General features: G+C 38.8%; 1 protein-coding gene across 3 annotated transcripts in view; it reads left to right on the forward strand.

The window, feature by feature from the left end:
• PDGFD (platelet derived growth factor D) overlaps positions 1–23761 on the forward strand; it is a 264825-nt gene that overhangs the window by 223356 nt on the left and 17708 nt on the right. For 2 of the 3 annotated variants that reach the window (XM_043892530.1, XM_043892455.1), the window contains exons 4-5: positions 6089–6151; positions 12976–13174. In XM_043892530.1, the coding sequence (XP_043748465.1) occupies positions 6089–6151; positions 12976–13174 (262 nt within the window). The remainder of the gene's footprint in view (positions 1–6088; positions 6152–12975; positions 13175–23761) is intronic. The other variant, XM_043892553.1, reaches the window with a different exon arrangement.

Raw genomic sequence — 23761 nt, forward strand, 5'->3', positions numbered from 1 at the left:
AGAGTGGAAGTATTTTTTTTTTTTAATTTTTTTTTTTATTATTATTTTTTTTTTCCAGTGGGTTTTGTCATACATTGATATGAATCAGCCATGGATTTACATGTATTCCCAATCCCGATCCCCCCTCCCACCTCCCTCTCCACCCGATTCCTCTGGGTCTTCCCAGTGCACCAGGCCGGAGCACTTGTCTCATGCATCCCACCTGGGCTGGTGATCTGTTTCACCATAGATAGTATACATGCTGTTCTTTTGAAATATCCCACCCTCACATTCTCCCACAAAGTTCAAAAGTCTGTTCTGTATTTCTGTGTCTCTTTTTCTGTTTTGCATATAGGGTTATCGTTATCACCTTTCTAAATTCCATATATATGTGTTAGTATGCTAATGAGATGGATGAAGCTGGAGCCCATTATACAGAGTGAAGTAAGCCAGAAAGATAAAGAACATTACAGCATACTAACACATATATATGAGTGGAAGTATTTTAAATAGAGTGTTCAGAAGAGGTTCTCTAAATATTTGATACTTGAACAGAGAGCTAAGACTTGGAGAAAGAGCATCCCAGCCAACAACAAATTTAGAGCCAAGAGGAGAAGAAGCTTGGAGGTGTTATTTGAAAGACTGTGAGAAGGTCAGGGTAGTAGGGGAGGGGGTTTGCTGAGAACTGGAGAACATCGAATCACAGAAGACACCAGGAGACACGGTAAGCAGTGGTCAGCTTTTATGAAACCAGATTCTCTGCGTGCAAGGGAAAGCTGTTGCTTCTTTTTTAAACAGAAAACAGAGTGACTTGATTTACAGTTTAAAAAGATATCAGTGAAATAGAATTGAGAAGCAAGAAACAAATCAATATTTCACAGTGGAATCAAGAATACTCAATATGAGAGAGAAATTATTTTCAATAAATGGTGTTGGGAAAGCTAGATACTCAAATGCAAAAGAATGAAATTAGACCCCTATCTTATACTACTCATAAAAACTAACTAAAAATAGATTAAATACTTAAATGTAAGATCTGAAACCATAAAACTTCTAGAAGAAAACAGGGAAAAATGCTCCTGACATTGGTGTTAGTAGTGATTTTTTTTAATATGACACCAAAAACAAAGGCATTATAAAAAAAAGCAATTAGACTGTATTAAAATAAAAAGATTCTACCCAGCAAAAGAAACAGCCAACAGAATGAAAAGGCAGCCTGGAGAATAGGAGAAAATATTTGCCTAACTATGTATCCAATAAGCAGTTAATATAAAAAATATACAAACAACACATACCACTCAATAGCAAAAAAGAAAAGAAAAAGAATAATAATCAAATAATCTGATTTAAAATAAGAACAGGACCTGAGTAAACTTTTTTCCAAAGGCATGTAAATGGTCAATAGGTACATGAAACGATGCTTATTATCACCAGTCATCAGAGAAATGCAAATCAAAACCATGGTGAGATATCGCCTACCACCTGATAGGATGGCTATTATTAAAAAGACAAAAGGTAACAACTGTCACTGAGGATGTGGAAAAAAGAAAGCCCTAACGCACTTTTGATGGGAATGTAAACTGGTGCAGCCAGTATGGAAAACAGTATGGAAAATTAAAAATAGAACTACCATATGATCCAGGAATCCCACTTCTGGATATACATCCAAAGGAAATGAAATCTCTATATTGAAGAAATATCTGCATCCCCACATTCATTGCATTATTCACAATAGCCAAGATATGAAAGCAATATAAATGTCCATTGATAGATGAATGGATAAAGAAAATATGATATATATCCAAATTATATATGTTTGTAATATATATCATATATATTTTACATTATATTTATACATATTTATTCAAACACAATAAAGAAGGAAATCCTGCATTCTGACAACATGGATGAACCTTAAGGACATTATCCTGTGTGAACTAAGTAATCAAACAGAAAAAAGACAAAAACTATATAATCTCACTTACATGTGGAATCATTTAGGAAACAAAACAAAACTCATACAGAAACAAAATAGAATGGTGGTTGCTGGGGGCAGAAGGGTTGGGGAAAATGTGAGATATTGATAACACACTTCTAGTAATAAGATTAGTAAGTTCTGAGGGTCTAATACACAGCCTGCTGACTGCTGTATTATGTACTTGAAAGTTGCTAAGAGAAAATCTTAAATATTCGCACCACACGTTCTCTTTCACACACACACACACACACACACACACACACACACACACTTGTAATTATGTGAATGATGGATGTGTCAACCTTACTGTGGTAATTATTTCTCAATATATACATATCAAATTGTCACATTATATACCCTAAACTTATACAGCATTTTATGTCAACTATTTCTCAAAAAGCTGAAAAAAAAAGATAATTCCAGCTGCCTTATGTAATGCAGACTGTAAGAAGGAAGGAAGAAGCATGGAGAAAGTTAACAGACAGTTGGGAGATTTACCGGTATCTTGGATTTGGGAGATTATGGTAGAAGATATGAAAATTGTCCTAGGAGTATAGATTTAGAAAGTAAAATTGCTATTTCTTTCCCATGCCAAGATTCTCTTTTCAGGGCAAAATTTGGAGGTTCTGTATTTTATTTTTGTAATGAATGTCATTCCCTTTTATAAGCTCATTTTAAATGTCATCCTTCTTATTTTATTTTAATACCAAAAGCATTTTGTATTGGGGTATAGACAATTAACAGGGCTTCCCTGGTGGCTCAGATGGTAAAAAAATCTGCCTGCAATGTGGAAGACATGGGTTCAATCCCTGGGTTGGAAGATCCCCTGGATATGGCAATGGCAACCCACTCCATTATTCTTGCCTGGAGAATCCCCATGGACAGATGAGCCTGGTGGGCTACAGTCCATGGGGTCTCAAAGAGTCAGACACGACTGAGCGACTAAGCACATAGCCGATTAGCAATGATGTGGTATTCCAGGAGAACAGCAACGGGACTCAGCCGTACGCAGACATGTATCCATTCTCCCAAATGCCATTTATAAATAATGGCAAACTTTTAAAATAATGTAAAAGAAAGTTGGTTTCTTTTAAATGTCTAATATTCATATTGCTAAGAGAAGATAAATTTATTAATATATTTTATATAGGTCTTAATGAAGCCCTTTATCATTTGTTCCTATTAAAATTTCTGACTGGAATTCTGAAGCCCAAATAGTGAAGAAGATAGTCTTCAATAAATGGTGCTGCGAAAACTAGATATTTAAATGCAAAAGAATGAAATTAGATTCCTATCTTACTCTACTTATAAAATCTGTGTGTGTGTGTGTGTGTGTGTGTGTGTGTGTGTGTGTTCGGTCATGTCTAACTCTTTGTAGCCCCATGGACTATAGCTCACCAGGTTCCTCTGCCCTTAGAATTTTCCAGGCAGGAATACTGGAGTAGGTTGCCATTTCCTACTCCAGGAGGTCTTCCTGACCCAGGGATTGAGCCCACATCGCTTGCGTCTCCTGTATTGGCAGGCAGATTCTTTACCACTAGAGCCACTGTATAGAACCTACAATAGAAGACTTTCCTTTTGGACTCTGTTCCATTTTCTTCCCCCAGGCATACAATTACCCATGCTAGCTGCAATGATGTGAAAAATTACCACACAGTTTTTTACTGAGGAATGGGTTCTGATGGTCCAATCATTCCCAGAAGAGGGCTATATAATATAGAGCACACTGTCTGTCTGAGAATTGGTCTTCTAATACCAATTAAAATAAAGAGATTATCCTTCCTATCCTTTTAGCATTTTAGATAATCCTAAGAGTTCTTTCCACTTCCAAAATTTTAAGATGGTTCCTCTTCTGATTTTCCTATGCCGTTGACACAATCCATTACTTATTTAGGTAATTTCACAATGCTATATGTGTCAGCCATTTTTATGCTGATAATTTCCCAGTTTTATACCTCAAGTTCAGGATTCTCTCATGAGGTTGATTCTCATATAACAAATGGCTTCCTGAACATGTCTGGATGTTATATCAGTACTACAAATACTTTATGTCCAACATGACTGATTCATTAACTTTCCCCATCAACTCACTCCTTTTTCTGTATACTCTCTTCATATAGAGAGCATATACGAGCATATTGTAGGCATATAGAGAGCAATCATAGGTTGCTCTCTCTTTGATTGTCTTCTACTGTACCATTCTAGCAAATAGCCATCTGTTTACTTGTCTACTTATCTGCGTCTACAAGACTCAGGTCAAGTTACCTTCTTATGCAAAATTTTTCTAAGCCCACTTCCTAGGCAAGAAGAATTTCTTACCGCCTGTGGTATCTTGAGTTATCAGAGCACCTGCCTGAGTTTGTTCACCTGTTTATTTGTCTACATTTTGAACTCCTTGAGAGGAATTATAGATTCTTATTTCCTTGTGATTCTATGCTCAGCTTAGAATATATCACAATAGATGATTAACAAATATATCATGAATGAGTAAAAATGAAAATTCTCTGATCTGAGAATTACTCGTGTCCCATTTTTTAATCTGAAATATATTCTCACACTAATACCATCTCCAAGACATGAAGAAGCCATTGGCTTTCTTGCTTATTTTGACTTGTTTACCAGTTTATGAAGACTCATATAAATGTTTACCTTCATTTGTTTGCACCCATCCTTCCATGATATATCAGTGTTCTTTCCATGTACATTCTGCCTTGCAGAGTGCAGAGATTTTTCTTTTTCCTTTCTTCCTTGAGATTGAGATTAGAATAATGATGCCCAGCCAGTTTTTAATAGATGTTCATTCCTGAACCCCACGTTTGCCTCAGTTCCCTCTGGAAAACAACCAAAGTTTATTCTATGTAGACATTTATATATAAACCAATTTTATCATCAGCAGTTAGCAAATTTCAGCTCTTCAAAATGTTAATGGAATTTAGACATGATTCTTAGCTCTCATTCAGTAAGCATACTTGGGTGAATAAGCTGTCAAATTTGAGTGGCTGAATTTTTCTCAGTGTCATCTTAAAATACCTCCTACTCCCTGATCAGGCGAGAAGAAATTAACCAAAGTGATTTATTTTAGCAGTGTCAAGAAATCATGTGTGACTTGTGAAAATGATAGAGTCAGCTTTACTTCCCATTATGTTTTTGAAACTTACAGGTACTGGAATAATTAACAGGCAAATCAGAAAGAACTTTGCCTTATAAGTTTCTTTCTCTGAGGTCACAATTCCTTTAAGACTTTGAGTCTGCTCTTCACTTTCTTTCCTTGAGTGGGTGGTGTGTTGTCACTCCCACAGCCATTTCCTTCCTCCTGACAGTCTTCCTGACATTTCTTGATAGAGTCAGGAATAGCATTTTGTCAGTTAATTTATCTTTAAAAGGTCACAGATTATCATAGACTAGCTTGACAGAAATGAACATAATACAGAACATAGTTCAAACCAAGTAAACACTAACACTGATAATAATTATTATTAGTCTTTATTAGGTTCTAGTTATAATTACATAATTAATGCAGTCAATCCTCAAAATGGCCCTGTAATTTAAGCATCCTACGTCAGCCTTTTACAGGGCCTCCCAGGAGGCTCAGTGGTAAAGAATCCATCTGCCAGTGCAGGAGATGTGGGTTTGATCCCTGGGTTGGGAAGATCCCCTGGAGAAGGAAATGGCAACCCACTCTAGTATTCCTGCCTGGAGAAGCCCCATGGACAGAGGAGCCTGGTGGATTACAGTCCGCGGGATCACAAAGAGTCAGACATGACTGAGCGTAGCACGGCATTGCACAATGTAAAAACACATTCCTTTTGCAGAGAGGAAGAGAAGGATTAGAGAGGAGAGGCCACGTGGCCAGTGGATGACTGAGTTAAAATTTGAACTCCTGTCCTCACATTTTTTTTCATTTCACAAGTGTTTATAAGAATATGTGAATGCAATTGTCCATGTCTTGAATGACAAGGGCTCTTGAGGAGAGGTGCTTAAGGCAGATGGTGATCTGCTCAGCAGGCGTGTAGCCTGTATTCCCCTTGTCACATAGCTGGAAGCAAATTCAGATGGCTGAGATGAAACTGTGCATGTAATGAGTTGCACAGGAGTTTGCCTGACTCGCATGAATGTTTCTTTGCCTTCTAGGAAGATTTCCAACCTGCAGCAGCCTCAGAGACCAACTGGGAGTCAGTCACAAGCTCTATCTCAGTAAGTAATTTATTTTTCTGTTGCCTGCAAAAACAACTGATGGAGTAGTAGCTAAGGTCAATTCTGGGATGACTTTAGCTGCATGAAGGATCTATGGCTTGATCCAAAGCCAGATCTCAAGCATGATGTGTTCTTCCACTTCTTTTAGGTTACAGTGGGCTATGTCAGATGCCCTTTTGCCTTCTCTTTCAGAAAGGTTTCCAGGAAATGTCAGTACCCATTGTAGGAACACAGGAGACAATGACTTAAATATTTATGAGTTTCAAAGCAGACATTCCAACTAAAGGACTATCCAACCATATAAAATATATGAAACAGGTCCAAGGCCCAAGCTCAAGTGGGGAATTTTGGAATAGTTTTTTGAATATTCCAGGGGAAGCTGTTAACCTTTCCATTTTCAATGGTCTTTTCATATGTGAAAAAGCCCCCGTGTTAATCGCAAGATAAAACTTAAGTGCAAGCCAGACTTGTGTTCTGTGTGTCTTAGAAATAAAACATAACTCACCCTGAAACTTAAAATGGTTTGTGCTCCATTTGTGTTCCTCCAAATTTAGTCATTTCTCAGTATTCTGTCTACTTATCTACTTTGTACAGAAAGAGCAGGTTTTGTTTTCACCAATCCTGTGGGTAGCACTTGCGTAGCAATAAACTAAAATATGATAAATGCAGTTGTTCATTATTAAGAGCATGGAGAAAAGTTGGCTATGATTCTAAAGTATGTTAGTGTGGCTGAGTCAACGTTGATTTTTTTTTTCCCCTGAAGTGATAGTCTATCTTTTGTTCTTGGGGGGGATTTTTTAAAAATATCCTGAGATGCCAGGATTTCCTCATCTATGGATTCTGTGACTCTTTAATTCACCAAGTGTGGCTGCTGGACTAGAATATGATCTGATGGAGATCAGCGAGGTCTCTAATGGTGATTTTACAAAATCTTTGTTCATCTCTGACACTTGGGAATGCATGCTCTGAAATTAACTGGGTATAGGCAATTATTGTCATGTAGGAGAAAATTAAAATAATGCTGAGGTACTGGGGAGCTAAGAGGCTAGGCAGGAGGTGTGGGCAGTTAGAGGCTGACTGACAATTTAAGGTACATGCCAGTGGCAGCTTTTTCCACCAGGACTGAATGTTCTGTTCTATCAGGAGATCCTCTGGCTTCCCAAGTATCTTGTGCATGGTAGCTCAGGGTTGTCTCATCATTCCTTGCCCCAAGGGCAGAAATTAATAAGCTTGAAGTCCCCTTCTAACTCAGGATAGCCCAGGTCCTCTTAAAGAGAAGGATCGTCCCGTCCATTTGGTGCATTTGTGCAAGCTCAGCCTTATGTCTGAATCCACTGGAAACTCTTCCAGATTGAGTTCTAAGTCCAGGTTCTGCTGAGTCCCCTTGGAAGATGAGGGAGACCTCACTTCTTTCCTCAGCATTCTGATTTTCAAGAACCTTCTGAAGCAGGAGCAAGAGCCCTTGGATTTCTATGTAAACCATTCTTTGCTTCTGTTGAGACTGGTTTACAGTTTTCAGAGCATTTTTTTTTTTTTACAAATTTTTATCATTTTAAAGTAATTCACTTAGCTTTTAGTTTGATTGTTATGAACGTATGACAAAATCTGAATGAGATCCAATTTATAGTGCCATTGAAAGAAGCACAATCAACTAGTGTTTCCCTCAAAAATAGTTTTGAAATAATTGCCTCAGAAACAAAAATGTTCTCCTTTGCTGAGTAGGTGACCTAGTCAGTCATAAGTATTTTCTTTACCATCGCTAGTGTGTTAGTCACTCAGTCATGTCTGACTCTTTGTGACCTCATGGACTGTAGCCCACCAGGCTCCTCTGTCCATGGAATTCTCCAGGCAACAGTGTTGGAGTGGGTAGCCATTCTCTTCTCCAGGGGATCTTCCCAACCCAGGGATCAAACTCAGGTCTCCTGCATTGCAGATTCTTTACCATCTGAACCACCAGAGAATCCCCAACCATCATTAGTATTTCAAGTCAAAACTTGGAAAGAGCAGCAAAATTCATACACAAAGTCACTTTTACATTGTACCTATACTTTGTATTTGCTCTTCAAACTAATATTAGAAGGGCTTAGATTCCCCCCTCATCTTCAAGGACTAAGAGCACCTCCACAGCTTTCTCTTGGAGAGACGTCTGAATACACACTATACCTTAGGTACTATTAAGGCTAAGCCCAGGAAGCTCCTTGCCAGGAGTTCCCCAGAATCATTTAGGTAGCTTTGCTTGCGGTTGAATGGCTTGATTGATGTACCTGCTTTTGTCTCAAAAAAGAGGGAAAAATGTAATCTCAAAGCTTTCTTATGGTATCATGCACCTAACTTTGGCCAGTTAATTTTGATTTTGTGGATCTTAGACCACATTATTGTGATACAAAGCTAATTGTACATCGTGTGGTCAGTAAGAGCCAAGTAGACTGTAGATCCAGACAATACAAAGTTGAGTGGGAACTGGGACTTGTGTTGCTGAATCATAAATTTAGCTGCCTTAATCATAGTGTACCAAGAGGGTTGTGAAAGACAGAAGTAATGTGCCTTAATCAGGGTTCAGCTTCTATGAGCCATGCACACACAAACACAAATACACTCCTAGATTAAAGAGCTGGACTGGTACCTTCACCAATCTATCTCATGTCTCACACTTTACACTCCAAACCCCATCTGTCACTTACTCCCTTTCCATACAGGGTGTATTTGAATTACAACAAATTATACCAATAGTAGGTATTTATGCTCTTATAAAAACTCTTAACAATATTGCATAGGAATATTGCATAGAACAATATTGCATAGCAACCTGGCATGTTAGGTCCATGAATCAAGGTAAGTTGGAAGTAGTCAAACAGGTGATGGCAAGAGTGAACATCAACATTTAGGAAGCAGTGAACTGGACTGGAATGAACTGGAATGGAATGGACTGGAATGGATGAATTTAACTCAGATGACCATTATATCTACTACTGTGGGCAAGAATCCCTTAGAAGAAATGGAGTAGCCCTCATAGTCAACAAAAGAGTCTGAAATGCACTACTTAGATGCAATCTCAAAAATGACAGAATGACCTCTGTTGGTTTCCAAGGTAAACCATTCAATATTACCAAACAAGGTAATCCAAGTCTATGCCCTGACCAGTAATGCTGAAAAAACTGACATTGAATGGTTCTATGAAGACCTACAAGACCTTCTAGAACTAACACCCAAAAATAGATGTCCTTTTCATTATAGGGGACTGGGATGCAAATGTAGGTAGTCAAGAGATACCTGAAGTAACAGGCAAATTTAGCCTTGGAGCACAGAATGAAGCAGGGCAAAGGCTAATACAGTTTTGCCAAGAGAACTCACTGGTCATAGAAAACACTCTTTCCAACAACACAAGAGAAGACCTCTACATGTGGACATTACCAGATGGTCAATATTGAAATCAGATTGATTATATTCTTTGCAGCCAAAGATGGAGAAGCTCTATAGAGTCAGCAAAAACATGACCAAGAGCTGACTGTGGCTCAGATCATGAACTCCTTATTGCCAAATTCAGACTTAAATTGAAGAAAGTAGGGAAAACCACTAGGCCATTCAGGTATGGCCTAAATCAAATCCCTTATGATTATAAAGTGGAAGTGACAAACAGATTCAAGGGATTAGACCTGATAGATAGACTGTCTAAAGAACTATGGGCAAAGGTTTGTGACATTGTACAGGAGGCAGGGATCAAGACCATCCCCAAGAAAAAGAAATGCAAGAAGGCAACATGGTTGCCTGAGGAGGCCTTACAAATAGCTGAGAAAGGAAGAGAAGCTAAAGGCAAAGGAGAAAAGGAAAGATATACCCACTTGAATGCAGAGCTCCAAAGAATAGCAAGGAGAGATAAGAAAGCCTTCCTCAGTGAACAATGCAAAGAAATAGAGGAAAACAATAGAATGGGAAAGACTAGAGATCTCTTCGAGAAAATTAGAGATACCAAGGGAATATTTCATTTAATGATGGGCACAATAAAGGACCAGAAATAGTGTGAACCTAACTATTCAGAATCAGAAGATATTAAGAAGAGGTGGCAAGATTACACAGAAGTTTACAAAGAAGATCTTCATGACCCAGATAATCTTGATGGTATGACCGCTCACCTAGAACCAGACATCCTGGAATGTGAAGTCAAGTGGGCCTTAGAAAGCATCACTACACACAGAGCTAGTGGAGATGTGGAATTTAAGTTTAGCTATTTCAAATCCTGAAAGATGATGCTGTGAAAGTGCTGCACTCAATATGCCAGAAAATTTGGAAAACTCAGCAGTGGCCACAGGACTGGGAAATGTCAGTTTTCATTCCAATCCCAAAGAAAGGCAATGCCAAAGAATGCTCAAACTACCACACAATTGCACTCATCTCACATGCTAGCAAAGTAATGCTCAAAATTCTCCAAGCCAGGCTTCAGCAATACATAAACCGAGAACTTACATATGTTCAAGATGGATTTAGAAAAGGCAGAGGAACCAGAGATCAAATTGCCAACATCCATTGGATCATCAAAAAAGCAAGAGAGCTTCAAAACGACATCTACTTCTGCTTTATTGACTGTGCTAAAGCCTTTGACTGTGTGGATCACAATAAACTGTGGAAAATTCTTAAAGAGATGGGAATACCAGACCACCTTATCGGCCTCCTGAGAAATCTGTGTGCAGGTCAGGAAGCAACAGTTAGAACTGGACATGGAACAACAGCCTGGTTTCAAATTGGGAAAGGAGTATGTCAAGGCTGTATATTGTCACCCTGCTTATTTAACTTAGATGTAGAATACATCATGAGAAATGCTGTGCTGGATGAAGCACAAGCTGGAATCAAGATTGCTGGGAGAAATATCAATAACCTCAGATATGCAGATGATACCACCCTTATGGCAGAAAATGAAGAAGAACTAAAGAGCCTCTTGATGAAAGTGAAAGAGGACAGTGAAAAAGTTCACTTAAAGCTCATCATTCAGAAAACTAAGACCATGGCATCCTGTCCCATTCATGGCAAATAGATGGGGAAACAATGGAAACAGTGACAGATTTTATTTTGGGGGGCTCCAAAATCACTGCACATGGTGACTGCAGCCTTGAAATTAAAAGACACTTGCTCCTTGGAAGAAAAGCTATGACAAACCTAGACAGCATATTAAAAAGCAGAGACATTACTTTGTCAACAAATGTCCATCTAGTCAAAGCTATCATTTTTCCAGTAGTCATGTATGGATTTGAGAGTTAGGCTATAAAGAAAGATCAGTGCTGAAGAATTGATTTTTTTGAACTGTGATGTTGGAGAAGACTCTTTAGAGTCTCTTGGACTGCAAGGAGATCCAACCAATCCATCCTAAAATAGTCCTGAATAGTCATTGGAAGGACTGATGCTGAAGCTGAAATTCCAATAGTTTGGCCACCTGATGCGAAGAACTGACTGATTGGAAAAGACCCTGATTCTGGGAAAGATTGAAGATGGGGATGACAGAGGATGAAATGGTTGGATGGCATCACCAACTCAATGGACATGAGTTTGAGTAAGATCCCAGAGTTGGTGATGGACAGGGAAGCCTGGCGTGCTCCAGTCCATGGGGTTGCAAAGAGTCGGACATGACTGAGCGAATGAACTAAACTGAAAACTTTTTAATTTTGCTAAAAGCAGACCGTTCCCCCAAGAGTAAGTGTCTTTTGCTCTTGATTTGTTAAAAAGTAAAAGCATTCACCTGAAAGTCTGAAAATAATTGTGGGCTTTGCTGTCTGGGACTCTATAATGCATATGCATATTATTTCTCATTAGGAATGCAGCTAAGTTTCAGAAATGTAAGTTTTCATTAATTTTTATTTTCCTATAGAGATATGAGGCACTTGCCCATGGAGGATATTATTTGTTTAGCAATTTCTTTAAAGACATTTAGAAAACATTGGAGACTATGTGTTTTCCATTCCCTTGTTAATGGGTCATGAATTTTTACAGAGATGTTTGACTCATGGCTCATTTACCTCTAGTTTGTACAAGGGTTAGTGAAGTAAGTGCTTAGAAATTTATATGGGAATATATTCCATGGCAAAATACATAATCCCTTCCAGACTTTCTATGATGTTATCCCACTTAAAGAGTATTCCTAAGAATGTTTTAATGGCAACAGGGATCCCTAGGAACTATAGCAGTTAAAATGCACGCACACACACACACACACACACACACAATGCATATATACACACATACACACCCAAGTGAATCTTCCAGTCTTAAGTCAAGGGAGCCAGTTTCATGGCTTATTATTCTTGTTGACAATAAGTTGCTAAAAATACCAAATTTTATCAAGATGTTTCCAGAGTAAATTTAAACACTGCTCAGAGAACATCTATTGTGCTATGTGAGCTATAAAGAGGGGGCATTGAGGCTAAGCATGGGAGATGAAATGAATTACTCACGGTTTGCATGGAAGATAAAAGGAGTTCATAATTTACCTATTACCATTATTTGTTGATATGGATATGATGATTTGGGACTTTGAACCAAGACATTTAATGACTTATTTTGATATTTCCATTTATCTGGTATCATTTTTAATAATTATAGTTCAGATGAGCTGGGTATTTTATGATCTTCCTGTTTTTGATTTGCAATAAAGCAAATGACTATGATTTACCAAGTAATTATTTAGGAATATGGCAAGACTATGGCATAGGGGCTTAGCATGATATTTAGATATGTGACGTCTTATAATCGGAAGTCTGTGTTCTTCCGTAAGGTTGTGTGACTTGTATTTCGTAGCAATGCACTTTTTCTGAGTACACTGAGCTGTATGTCACTCTTAGGGGGTATCCTATCACTCTCCATCAGTAACGGACCCCACTCTCACTGCGGATGCTCTGGACAAAACCATTGCGGAATTTGATACTGTGGAAGAGCTGCTCAAGCACTTCAATCCAGAATCATGGCAAGAAGATCTTGAGAATCTGTATTTGGATACCCCTCATCATCGAGGCAGATCGTATCATGACAGGAAGTCAAAAGGTAAGAAAGAGATACGGTTCTTCATAAGCAGATACGAGTGCTAATAGTAACAAGTAAGAATTTGCAATGCAATATATTTAATACACTTAAATCAGATGAGTACTGTTAGCCCATTCTTCTTTATCTTTTCACAGCACTTTCAAATGATATTCTGTGTTTTGCCCAAACTGTGTTGTTTGCATGGGACTAAGAAAGACTTGAGTCAGTCAAAGTTTGGAGCTAGAAAAGACCTTATAAAATCATCTGGATCAACTTTGTGCTTCTTGGCAAACAAGGCATTTTTAGTCCCACCATAAATAGTAGAGGTGACCAAAGTCAGGGGAGCTGGATAGCTCTCCAATGGCTGCATGGCAATGGAGAAGAAAAGAGAATCCTGGTCTCTTGCCTCCAATGGCAGTGCATGTCTAACAGTCCACTGTGCCTCTCTGATGGATGTGAGTGTTGAATTAGCCCAGGATTCAGTCCGTGTTTGCCGGAGAGGCTCCTGGTAAAGCAGTGGTCAGATCTCTGGAAGATTCCAACTCTACTCATTCAGTGTCCATTCCAAAAAATTTTATAAGGTCCTACCATAGGCTTGGCATCCTTGGTAGTTCATAGGCTGTAAAGGTCCCAAGAAAGAAACAAAGATCTTGGATATTTTGCACACGTGTGAGGGCACACATGCAGTTGAAAGGTTCAGAAAAACAGAGTGAAGGGAGGAGAAAAGAATATTCAGGCAGAGTTAAAACATCAAGAGTTAAAACCATAATACTTAAACTCTTCAAAAATAGGATGCTGCATCTGGGTAATATGATTTCAGGATGTGAGTGTTTATTTGAATATTTAACTCAAATTAATAGAGAAATAATTTGTAATTACCCTTATTGAATAAAAGTATAATTTCTAGTCTGTTATGTTCTTGCTTCATTTGATAAGATTTGTTATTATTAACATTTTTTTGGAAGTCTTATAAGGCTGACTTGCATCACAGATGTAAAGATATTTAATACAGTATAGCCTATTTCTTATACTTTGTAATAACAGAGGTCCTTTTAAAGAGAAGGGATTGGCTGCCCACTCCAGTATTCCTGGGCTTCCCTGGTGGCTCAGATGGTAAAGAATCCACCTACAGTGCAGGAGACCTGGGTTCGGTTCCTGGGTTGGGAAGATCCCCTGGAGAAGGGAAAGGCTACCCACTCCAGTATTCTGGCCTGGAGAATTCCACGTACAGAGGAGCCTAGCAGGCCACAGTCCATGGGGTTGCAAAGAGTGGGACATGACTGAGCGACTTTCACTTTCAGGAATTGTGAACCTGGGCCCTTTTACAGATAATGTTTGTGTTGGTAAGGGCAATCTGTTAGAACATGTAGGCTGAAACAACTAATTAGTTAACTCCTGCCTAAATCTGCTACTTATGGCTTAGGTCGTAATCTCATATACTTAAATTGCACAGTTAAGTGGGGACAACAGAGTCACTGGTGGCCCTGATGTTATGGAGATATGCTGCATGCGTGTGTGAGTGCTAAGTCACTTTAGTCATGTCCAACTCTGCGACGCCATGGACTATAGCCCACCAGGCTCCTCTGTCCATGGGATTCTCCAGGCAAGAATACTGCAGTGAGTTGCCATTTCCTTCTCCAGGGGATCTTCCCAACCCAGGGATGGAACCCAGGTCTCTTGCATCTCCTTCATTGGCAGGCAAGTTCTTTACCACTAGCGCCACCTAGGATGTTGCATGCAGGACAGTGTAACTCTCAAATCAAATTTCCTCAGCGCTCACTTTGTATCCAACTCAAAAAAGGAAATGCTTTTTTATAAGGCATTGCTGTCTTTGGATCTCTACTAGGTCTACTTGATGGAGAAGGAAATGGCAACCCACTCCAGTGTTTTTGCCTGGAGAATCCCAGGGATGGGGGAGCCTGGTGGGCTGCCATCTGTGGGGTTGCACAGAGTCGGACACGACTGAAGAGACTTAGCAGCAGCAGCAGGTCAACTGGAAAGAAAATAAAATATTCACGATGCTTTGAGAACCCCAGAAAAAAAAAAAATTAAAATGGCATTGGACAAAGAAATGATAAAACTTGACTATGTCATCAAGTATCTTAACCATGACAGCTATTTGAGGGTCAGCCCTACTTGACACCTACTTTTTTGAAATACTAAAATTTAAAAATCACCTAAATTCATTACTTATTTTTTTTCCCCAGACATTATGTTGAGTTAGAGGCAAGGCATCTTGGTTCAAATCCTAACCCTGCCACTTACAAGTTGTGTGGTTATTTTCAGCTCATCACTGGTTCTTCTTGAGCCTCAGTCTCCTCACTGGCGATGTGGGTATGATAATACCTGCTTTCAGGGGTTGTTAGCGGTGCCATCCAGAGCACCTGACACATAGTACTTGCCAAGAGACGTTAGCCAGCTGTGGTTACTGCGATTCTGAAGTGACCGCTTCACTTCCTTTATGGAGCCCTTATTGCCCCTTGTTGTCTCTCTGTGAAGCCCACCACTCCAGACTTCTCAAGCGTGGAGTACTTGAGAAGCATTTATTTATCCTACTACTGCATTGCTATTGTATCTCTGTATTTTCTCTAAGGGGGCTTCCCTGGTGACTCAGATGGTTAAAAAAAAAAAAATCTGCCTGCAATGCAGGAGACCTGGTTTGATCCCTCGATTGGGAAAGTCCCCTAGAGAAGGGAATGGCAACCCACTCCAGTATTCTTGCCTGGAGAATCCCCATAGACAGAGGAGCCTGGCTGGCTACAGTCCATGGGGTTGCAGAGAGATATGACTGAGCAATGTGAGATCCTAGGACCTGAGTGTATCAACTGTGGCTGAATGTTAAGTCACCTGGGGAGCTTTAACAAAATACAGGTGCCTGGTGCTGTCAGAGTCACACGGACTCAGAAACTCTGAGGGCGAACCTGGGGCACTGATACTATTTTATGGCTCCTAGGAGATTGAGAAGATCCCCTGGAGAAGGGAAAGGCTACCCACTCCAGTATTCTGGCCTAGAGAATTCCATGGACTATAGTCCATGGGGGTCGCAAAGAGTCGGACCCAACTGAGCGACTTTCACTTTCAGGAGATTGAGACCGATCCTCAGAGGCACTCAGGGTTGAGGGATTGTTCATCCTCTATCTTCAGTAAATTGGTACGATCTCTGACACATGGGAAAAGACCCTGATGATGGGAAAGATTGAGAGCAGGAGAAGAACGGGGTGACAGAGGATGAGATGGTTGGATGGCATCACTGTTGTGTAATGGACATGAGTCTGAGCAAGCTCTCATTCTCGTCAGGGAAGCCTGATGTTCTGCAGTCCATGGGCTTGCAGAGTCAGACATGACTTAGTGACTGAACATCTGTAGCAACGGACACCTTTTAGCTGCTCAATTAATGTTTGTGAAATTGGAGATATTAATAATTTGGTATATTTCTAAAGTTTATATCAACCCACTCCATAGAGTTAGGCTTGAGCCTTTACTAGGAATGCCTTTGGTTACTGAAATAACCTTGCTAGAGTATTCAAGGCGACATTCTGCTGATTTCTGACAGAGTAAACATCTATCTCCCCTGTTGGCTTGGATTCCATCTCTCAATCTCTTATTTGAAATGGCCCTGAGGCAGATCTGTACCCTTTCATTGAACATTGGCAAGTCACCGTTGTCTCTACACTTGTATAACTGTGCTGGTTTAATTGTTTATCATTCCCCTGATGCTGAACCGCCTGTGTGTATCACAGAAGCAAGAGGAAGTCACGTTTAATATTTCAGCTGTTCTTGTCAGCTTTTGCAACTTAAAAATATAAATCCATGGTTTTTATCCTGATGTATAAGAAACGGGATAGTGAATAAAAGAGTGAAAACCGAAAAATAGTTATAGATGATGGAGGTCCATTAGGTGTCAAATAAAATATGCACTTCATAGGGTTTCTAAAACATTTTCTACTACTAGTATTTGTTGCTGTTGTTTAGTCACTGAGTCATGTCTGACTCTTTGCGGCCCCCTGAACTTTACCCTGCCTGGCTCCTCTGTCCATGGGATTTCCCAGGCAAGAATGCTGGAGTGAGTTGCCATTCCCTTCTCCATGGCTCTTCCTGTCCCCGGGATTGAACGTGCATCTGCTGTATTGGCAGACTGATTCTTTACCACTGAGCCACCTGGGAAGCCCCTACAATAATCTTTTAATGATGATGTGTAGAAACAAACTTGTCATTTGTGAATATCTATTGAGCATCCTTTTTTCTGATTTGCCCAGACTGATCAAAAGTGGAATTTTTCATGATATCAAAGAACAAGATTCTAAAATTGAATGTGAATACATAGATCACAAAATTTTATAAACACTAAAATAAAATACAAATACACTAGGTGAAGTACTTAAATAGTATAAAAGAGTTAATATATTTAAATTAAATTTTATGCTTTGCTTCTACTATTATTTGAAGGGAGATGAGGTGACAGTGATGTTTTATTTCTCCTTAAGAAGAGACTTGAAAATGGTAAGTATGAGGATATTAAAAGTTTAGAGAGAAGAGGGAGGGAAAGGAGACATAACACTGCCAAGTACTGAAGCCAGAATTTCAGCTAGAATTTCACTTTTTTTCAAATTCACAAGTAATAGATAAGCAAAAACTTGTCTGTAAAAGCTTCTAGACTGAAGATATTAGGACAAGTTAGTATATCCAACTTTCAGTTTCCTAGGGGGTAATGGAGAAAAGGGTAGCATGGATAATGGAAATCTATAGATAACTGCATTTCCAAAACCCAATTTTTGCCAATAATTTCAACCTTAAAGCTGCTCAAAATTTTAAAATAAGTAATTTGAAATTCAAGTTGCATTTATGTCTTCTGATGAACATGCTGATAACAGCAAATTTGCACATAATTATATGGATATTCTACAAGCCATGTAATTACTCTTTGAATCCTTGCATGACCACTATGTACCTATGCCTGTGTTCCGTCACGAAGCCATGTTCAACTCTTATGACCCCATGGACTGTAGCCCGCCAGGCTCCTCTGTCCATGGGATTCTCCAGGCAAGAATACTGGAGTGGGTTGCCATTTTCTTCTCCAGGGGACCTTCCCAACTCAGGGATCAACCCATATCTCCTGCATTGGCAGGTGGATTCTTTACCACTGAGCCCCCAGGGAAGTCAAGGAAGCATGACCACTGAAGTTAACAGAAATTATACTATGATTCCTTGAAAAAAAAAGTCCTTTGAATTTATAGGCAGTGTGTATTTACTCAAGTATATAGCACAAAATCTGACATCTCAACATGGAAAAACTGTCGGTCTTAAACTCTACTGGACTAGGCATTGAGAAGTGACTTATGGGAATTAACAATGTGAGATCCTTTTTTTTTTTTTTTAACTTATTCCAGGAGAGCATGACTTTCCTGAATTATGGTGTGTTTGTGTGGCTGAGCTGGTAAAGAATCCGCCTGCAGTGTGGGAGACCTGGGTTCAATCCCTCGGTTGGGAAGATCCCCTAGAGAAGGAAAAGGCTACCCACTCCAGTATTTTGGCCTGAAGAATTTCATGAACTGTGTAGTCCATGAGGTCGCAAAGAGTCGGACATGACTGAGGAAATTTCACTTTCACTTTTGCCATAGAAAACCCGATAGTAATAAGGAAACCTGTTTTCATAGTTTGTGTTGTGATTGAAATATGGATATAATTGTTGAGGCATTCCAACTTAGTAGTTCTGAGCAACAATAATGCTTGACAAAAATACATTTTCCCCAAAGATTTGCCATTTATTGATACATGAGCTGAATTTGATGTGCACTCCTCTTTAAAAATCAGTAAGTTAATATTGAGTGCATCAAGCATACTAATATTAAATTGATTCCAGAAGATGATTTTCACAGATTCTAAATGATTAGATGTTGTAACTCTGGGACAGTTAGCAACCCATTCCCCAGGATCTTATATCAATTCTGTCATTTCTTACATGATGTTATTTTTCTATAATATCTAAAACACTCTTTAATATTAAAACAATTTATTGGTAAATAACTGGCATAAGAAGCTGAGGATTAAATTAAATAAATACGTTTCATATAAAATGTTAGAACTGGCTCTGAATTCTTTTAGATGCAAATATCTTTCATTTTTAAATTAGTCACTTAGTGTTGTTTTTTGTCATGCCCTTGCATACTAACTAGAAAGAGATAACTTGCTCTTTCAAAAATGATTTAGAATGTAGGAAACAATTTCAGTGTATTAAGACATGAACGTTATTTTAGAAATGAGCTAGTCAATGTAAATCAAATGCTTACAACTTTCTATTTGCCTATTTGATATCTGAGTAAGAATTTGCAGAAAGTCCTTGACTCTATGGATGAATTGGGTAAGGCAGTCTTGAGATATCATTCTTCTGCAACTATCCATAGGTAAATTAAACAGGAGTACAAGAGACATTAAGTCAAATGGATTTTTCTAATTTCTTATGTTCAGTAAGGGCTAACTTCTTTGGATTTCCAGAACAATGTGGTATGTACCAAGTAAAAGCTTTTTTGTGTTTTATCAATATTAAAACTGTTTACCATAAATTTGATAGAAATAGAGCAAAAAGAAAGACTGTGGGAGTGGGAAGAGCACAGACTTTGGAGTCAAGTAAATTTACAATAAAATCCTAAATCAGTTCCTGATAGTGGCCTTGGAGAAGTTATATGCAGACCTCGGCATTTAGGAAAATAGCTAATTCCAACCCCTTTGCAAAGTTGTATTGAGCTTAATAATAGCAGAGCATCCAGCTCCTAGTAGGCCCTCAATAAATGCTGGCTACTGTTATTATTTGAATACAAAACTCTGCATAGAACCAAGGCATTTCTGTGGACCCTGTTCTCTTCCCTGTATGGCTTTAAAAGTCTGGAGAGCCTTCTATGGGACTATCCAAAAATTGTCATATTTAAGTATCTGTATAATCAGTACAATCATAAAAATTTTACAAAATAAATTCAAAGTACTCAACTTTTCTATGACACTATTTACTGAGAAATTTCTGGCACCATTTTGCTTTTAAGACATTTCCTTTTTTTTCCCATTTATTTTTATTATTTGGAGGCTAATTACTTTACCATATTGTAGTGGTTTTTGCCATACATTGACATGAATCAGCCATAGATTTTCATGTGTTCCCCATCCCGATCCCCCCTCCCGCCTCCCTGTCCATCCCATCCCTCTGGATCTTCCCAGTGCACCAGCCCTGAGCACTTGTCTCGTGCATCCAACCTGGGCTGGTGGTCTGTTTCACCCTTGATAGTATACTTGTTTCAATGCTGTTCTCTCAGAACATCCCACCCTCGCCTTCTCCCACAGAGTCTAAATACACTATGGAATATTACTCAGCCATTAAAAAGAATTCATTTGAATCAGTTCTAATGAGATGGATGAAACTGGAGCCCATTATACAGAGTGAAGTAAGCCAGAAAGATAAAGACCAATACAGTATACTAACGCATATATATGCAATTTAAAAAGATGGTAACGATAACTCTATATGCAAAACAGAAAAAGACGTTCCCTTTTTAAAGCTTAGTTTTTAGGCCTTAGCCACTGTTTGTAACCCATATGATTTGTAAGTATCTAGGTGCCCTACTCACTCAGTTTGCCTGCAAGCATTAATAAAAACCACATTGTCTTATATAGTGCTGCATGCATCTACGAGGGCACACACATAAAAGTTTGAAGAAAATCTCAGCACAGGATCAAGGACTTTTTTTGCTCGTTTATTCTCTTAGTGCCAGCGCAACCTCTGCTTTTCTCTGATAATGGTTGTCTATCTTTGTGGATATCCTAAGCCCACTTTCATTATCAAACATTCCTCACATCTAGGCATATGACTCAGGTGCAAATTGATTGGAAAATCCATTTCACAGTAGAAAACCAGAGGTGACTTTTAATATCTTGGTGGACAAACGTGCCTTTTCCACAATGGTCACTCTCGTTACTGTGAGTGGGTTTGCCTTGTCGTTCCTATACCAGTTTTTACCTGTGCGGCATTGAGGAACCCCTGCAGTATCCTTGGGCTCAGTGCTCTGATGGGCTTAAGGAGACAGCACACCTTTCCTAGAACTCACACATGCAGAAGCTGCTGGTGCTGGGAGATCTGGCTCTCCAAGTGTCTTTATTTGCAAAGGACTGTGCTTCAGTGCTGTGTCTCATTGAATTAAACTAAACACACATCATTGCTTTCTGACACTGTGATCAAAGTGAGCATGATCTCCCTTTCCTTAGCGATCACCAATTGCAGAATCTTGACTACTTCTGGTTTTAGGTGATTCTTTTCTTAACCTTATTTCATTTTTTTTTTCCAGACAGAATAGGGTTTTTTAATAGTTTTTTTTTCCACCTTTTTTTTTTCTTTTCTTTTTTTTTTTTTTTTTTTTTAATTAGTTGGAGGCTAATTACTTCACAATATTTCAGTGGGTTTTGTCATACATTGATAGGAATCAGCCATAGAGTTACACGTAGTCCCCATCCTGATCCCCCCTCCCACCTCCCTCTCCACCCGATTGCTCTGGGTCTTCCCAGTGCACCAGGCCCGAGCACTTGTCTCATGCATCCCACCTGGGCTGGTGATCTGTTTCACCATAGATAATATACATGCTGTTCTTTCAAAACATCCCACCCTCACCTTCTCCTGCAGAGTTCAAAAGTCTGTTCTGTACTTCTGTGTCTCTTTTTCTGTTTTGCATATAGGGTTATCGTTACCATCTTTCTAAATTCCATGTATATGTGTTAGTGTGCTGTAATGTTCTTTATCTTTCTGGCTTACTTCACTCTGTATAATGGGCTCCAGTTTCATCCATCTCATTAGAACTGATTCAAATGAATTCTTTTTAATGGCTGAGTAATATTCCATGCTGTATATGTACCACAGCTTCCTTATCCATTCATTGATCTCTTTTACTCATTTCAACATTAATGTGAGGCATACCTACTGGGAGCTGAGGGTTTGGACCTCACTTCAGACACTTTTAACTTGTTCAAGCTTAATGTTCTTGGCAGGAGAGTACTGTTATTCCCATTTTATCTAATAAAAGAAACAAATGCAGAAATGTTTATGAACCTGAGCATGTTGACTGCAAGGTCAATGCTGTGAGGGACCCAGTGGTGCTTAAAACTCGGAGACTCATAGTCTAGTAAATGAGAGAAAGACATACATTTAAAGGTCTCCTTGATTCTTATTCATCTCCTAACCTTGTTCTTATTTTTCATTTTATAGATATATTTTATACACCCCCCACTAGAGTTCAGAGAATTGCCTTATGACAGTGTCAGCTGCTTTCATGCCTAATCCAATACCTTGTAGATATCTATGTATTCGCCCATTCATTTTCCAGCATATATTTGTCAAATGTCTACTATGTCCAGTGACTCAGCTCCTCTGCATCTCAGCTCAGCAAGTCACTCAGCTCCTCTGCATCTCAGTTTCCACATCCATCAGATGAAAAAAGTAGTCTCTAAGATGAAGGTTTGTTATGAGAATTCCATGAGACTTGAGTTTGTGAAAGCATCTCACATAGTACCCCAGCACATAGTAGCTGCTCAATAAATTTCCATTCATTCACCACTTAACAGTTTTTTGAACCCTGACAATTAGGAATTGTTTGACTGGGAATCTTTTACTATGATTTAGGTTAATTTCTACAAATACAAGTGGTGAATGTTTCCATTCTTGAGAAATGAAACCAGCAAATGGAGTCATGAGATTCATGATTTTGAGTTTAAAATACCCTGGTATTCCCTCATTAAAAGTTATAAAATAATTGTTCTTTCCAGACTCATTTGCACTTGAAAACTGGGTTGAAATGTGGAAACAGTTGTCACAATTAAGTGCTAATTTACAGAAGCTGGAATCTGAAAATCACAGTGAGGTTGTAATGCTCATAAAGATGAATAGACTGCCTCCTAGGAAATTTATGAACCTTAAATAAGGCTGAGAGCCCCTCGTTTCTTGGTATAAAGATACTACAATTATTCATATACTTCCCTTACCTCCCCCACTACCTAAAGCACCATAAATCTGGTCTTGTAATATCAAAGTCAAGTTTATAGCACTTTATGTAGCAGGCTGTGGGACTATCATCCATTTGGCAAAAGACATATTCCTGAGCACCTTGAGATGTATATCAGAGAGCCAGCCTCCTGGACACCATCCTTCACCCCATGTAAAAGATGTGGAAGAGCTATGTGGAAAAGCTTCTAGAGCCTGTGGGTCTTGGTGCCAATCTTCATGCATCACAGTTCATCTGTCATTGAGCTGGTTCTAGAATCCTAGCTGTTTAATTCTAACCCAACAACAATTAGTAGTTTGATTCATTTAGTCATTATGGAGTACCTATGCCTTACAAAGAAAACTTGGATTGATTAGTAGGTCTATAAATGGCCTAAGCATTTTCTAATTTTGGCTTTAAGTTGATCGGTATCCCACAAAAGATGTTTAAAGAAAATCAGAAATGTTTGCCTAGGGAAGCCATAGTGATTCCTGTTGTTTTTTATTGGATTTAATTAATTATTTCAAATGTCCTGAAATGGCACATATTCTAAGACTACCAAAAAATGTATTTTTTCAGCACTTATGCAGCTTCTAAT

The sequence above is a fragment of the Cervus elaphus genome, chromosome 1 (assembly GCF_910594005.1).
Source record: "Cervus elaphus chromosome 1, mCerEla1.1, whole genome shotgun sequence".
In the NCBI taxonomy this organism is placed as follows: domain Eukaryota; kingdom Metazoa; phylum Chordata; class Mammalia; order Artiodactyla; family Cervidae; genus Cervus; species Cervus elaphus.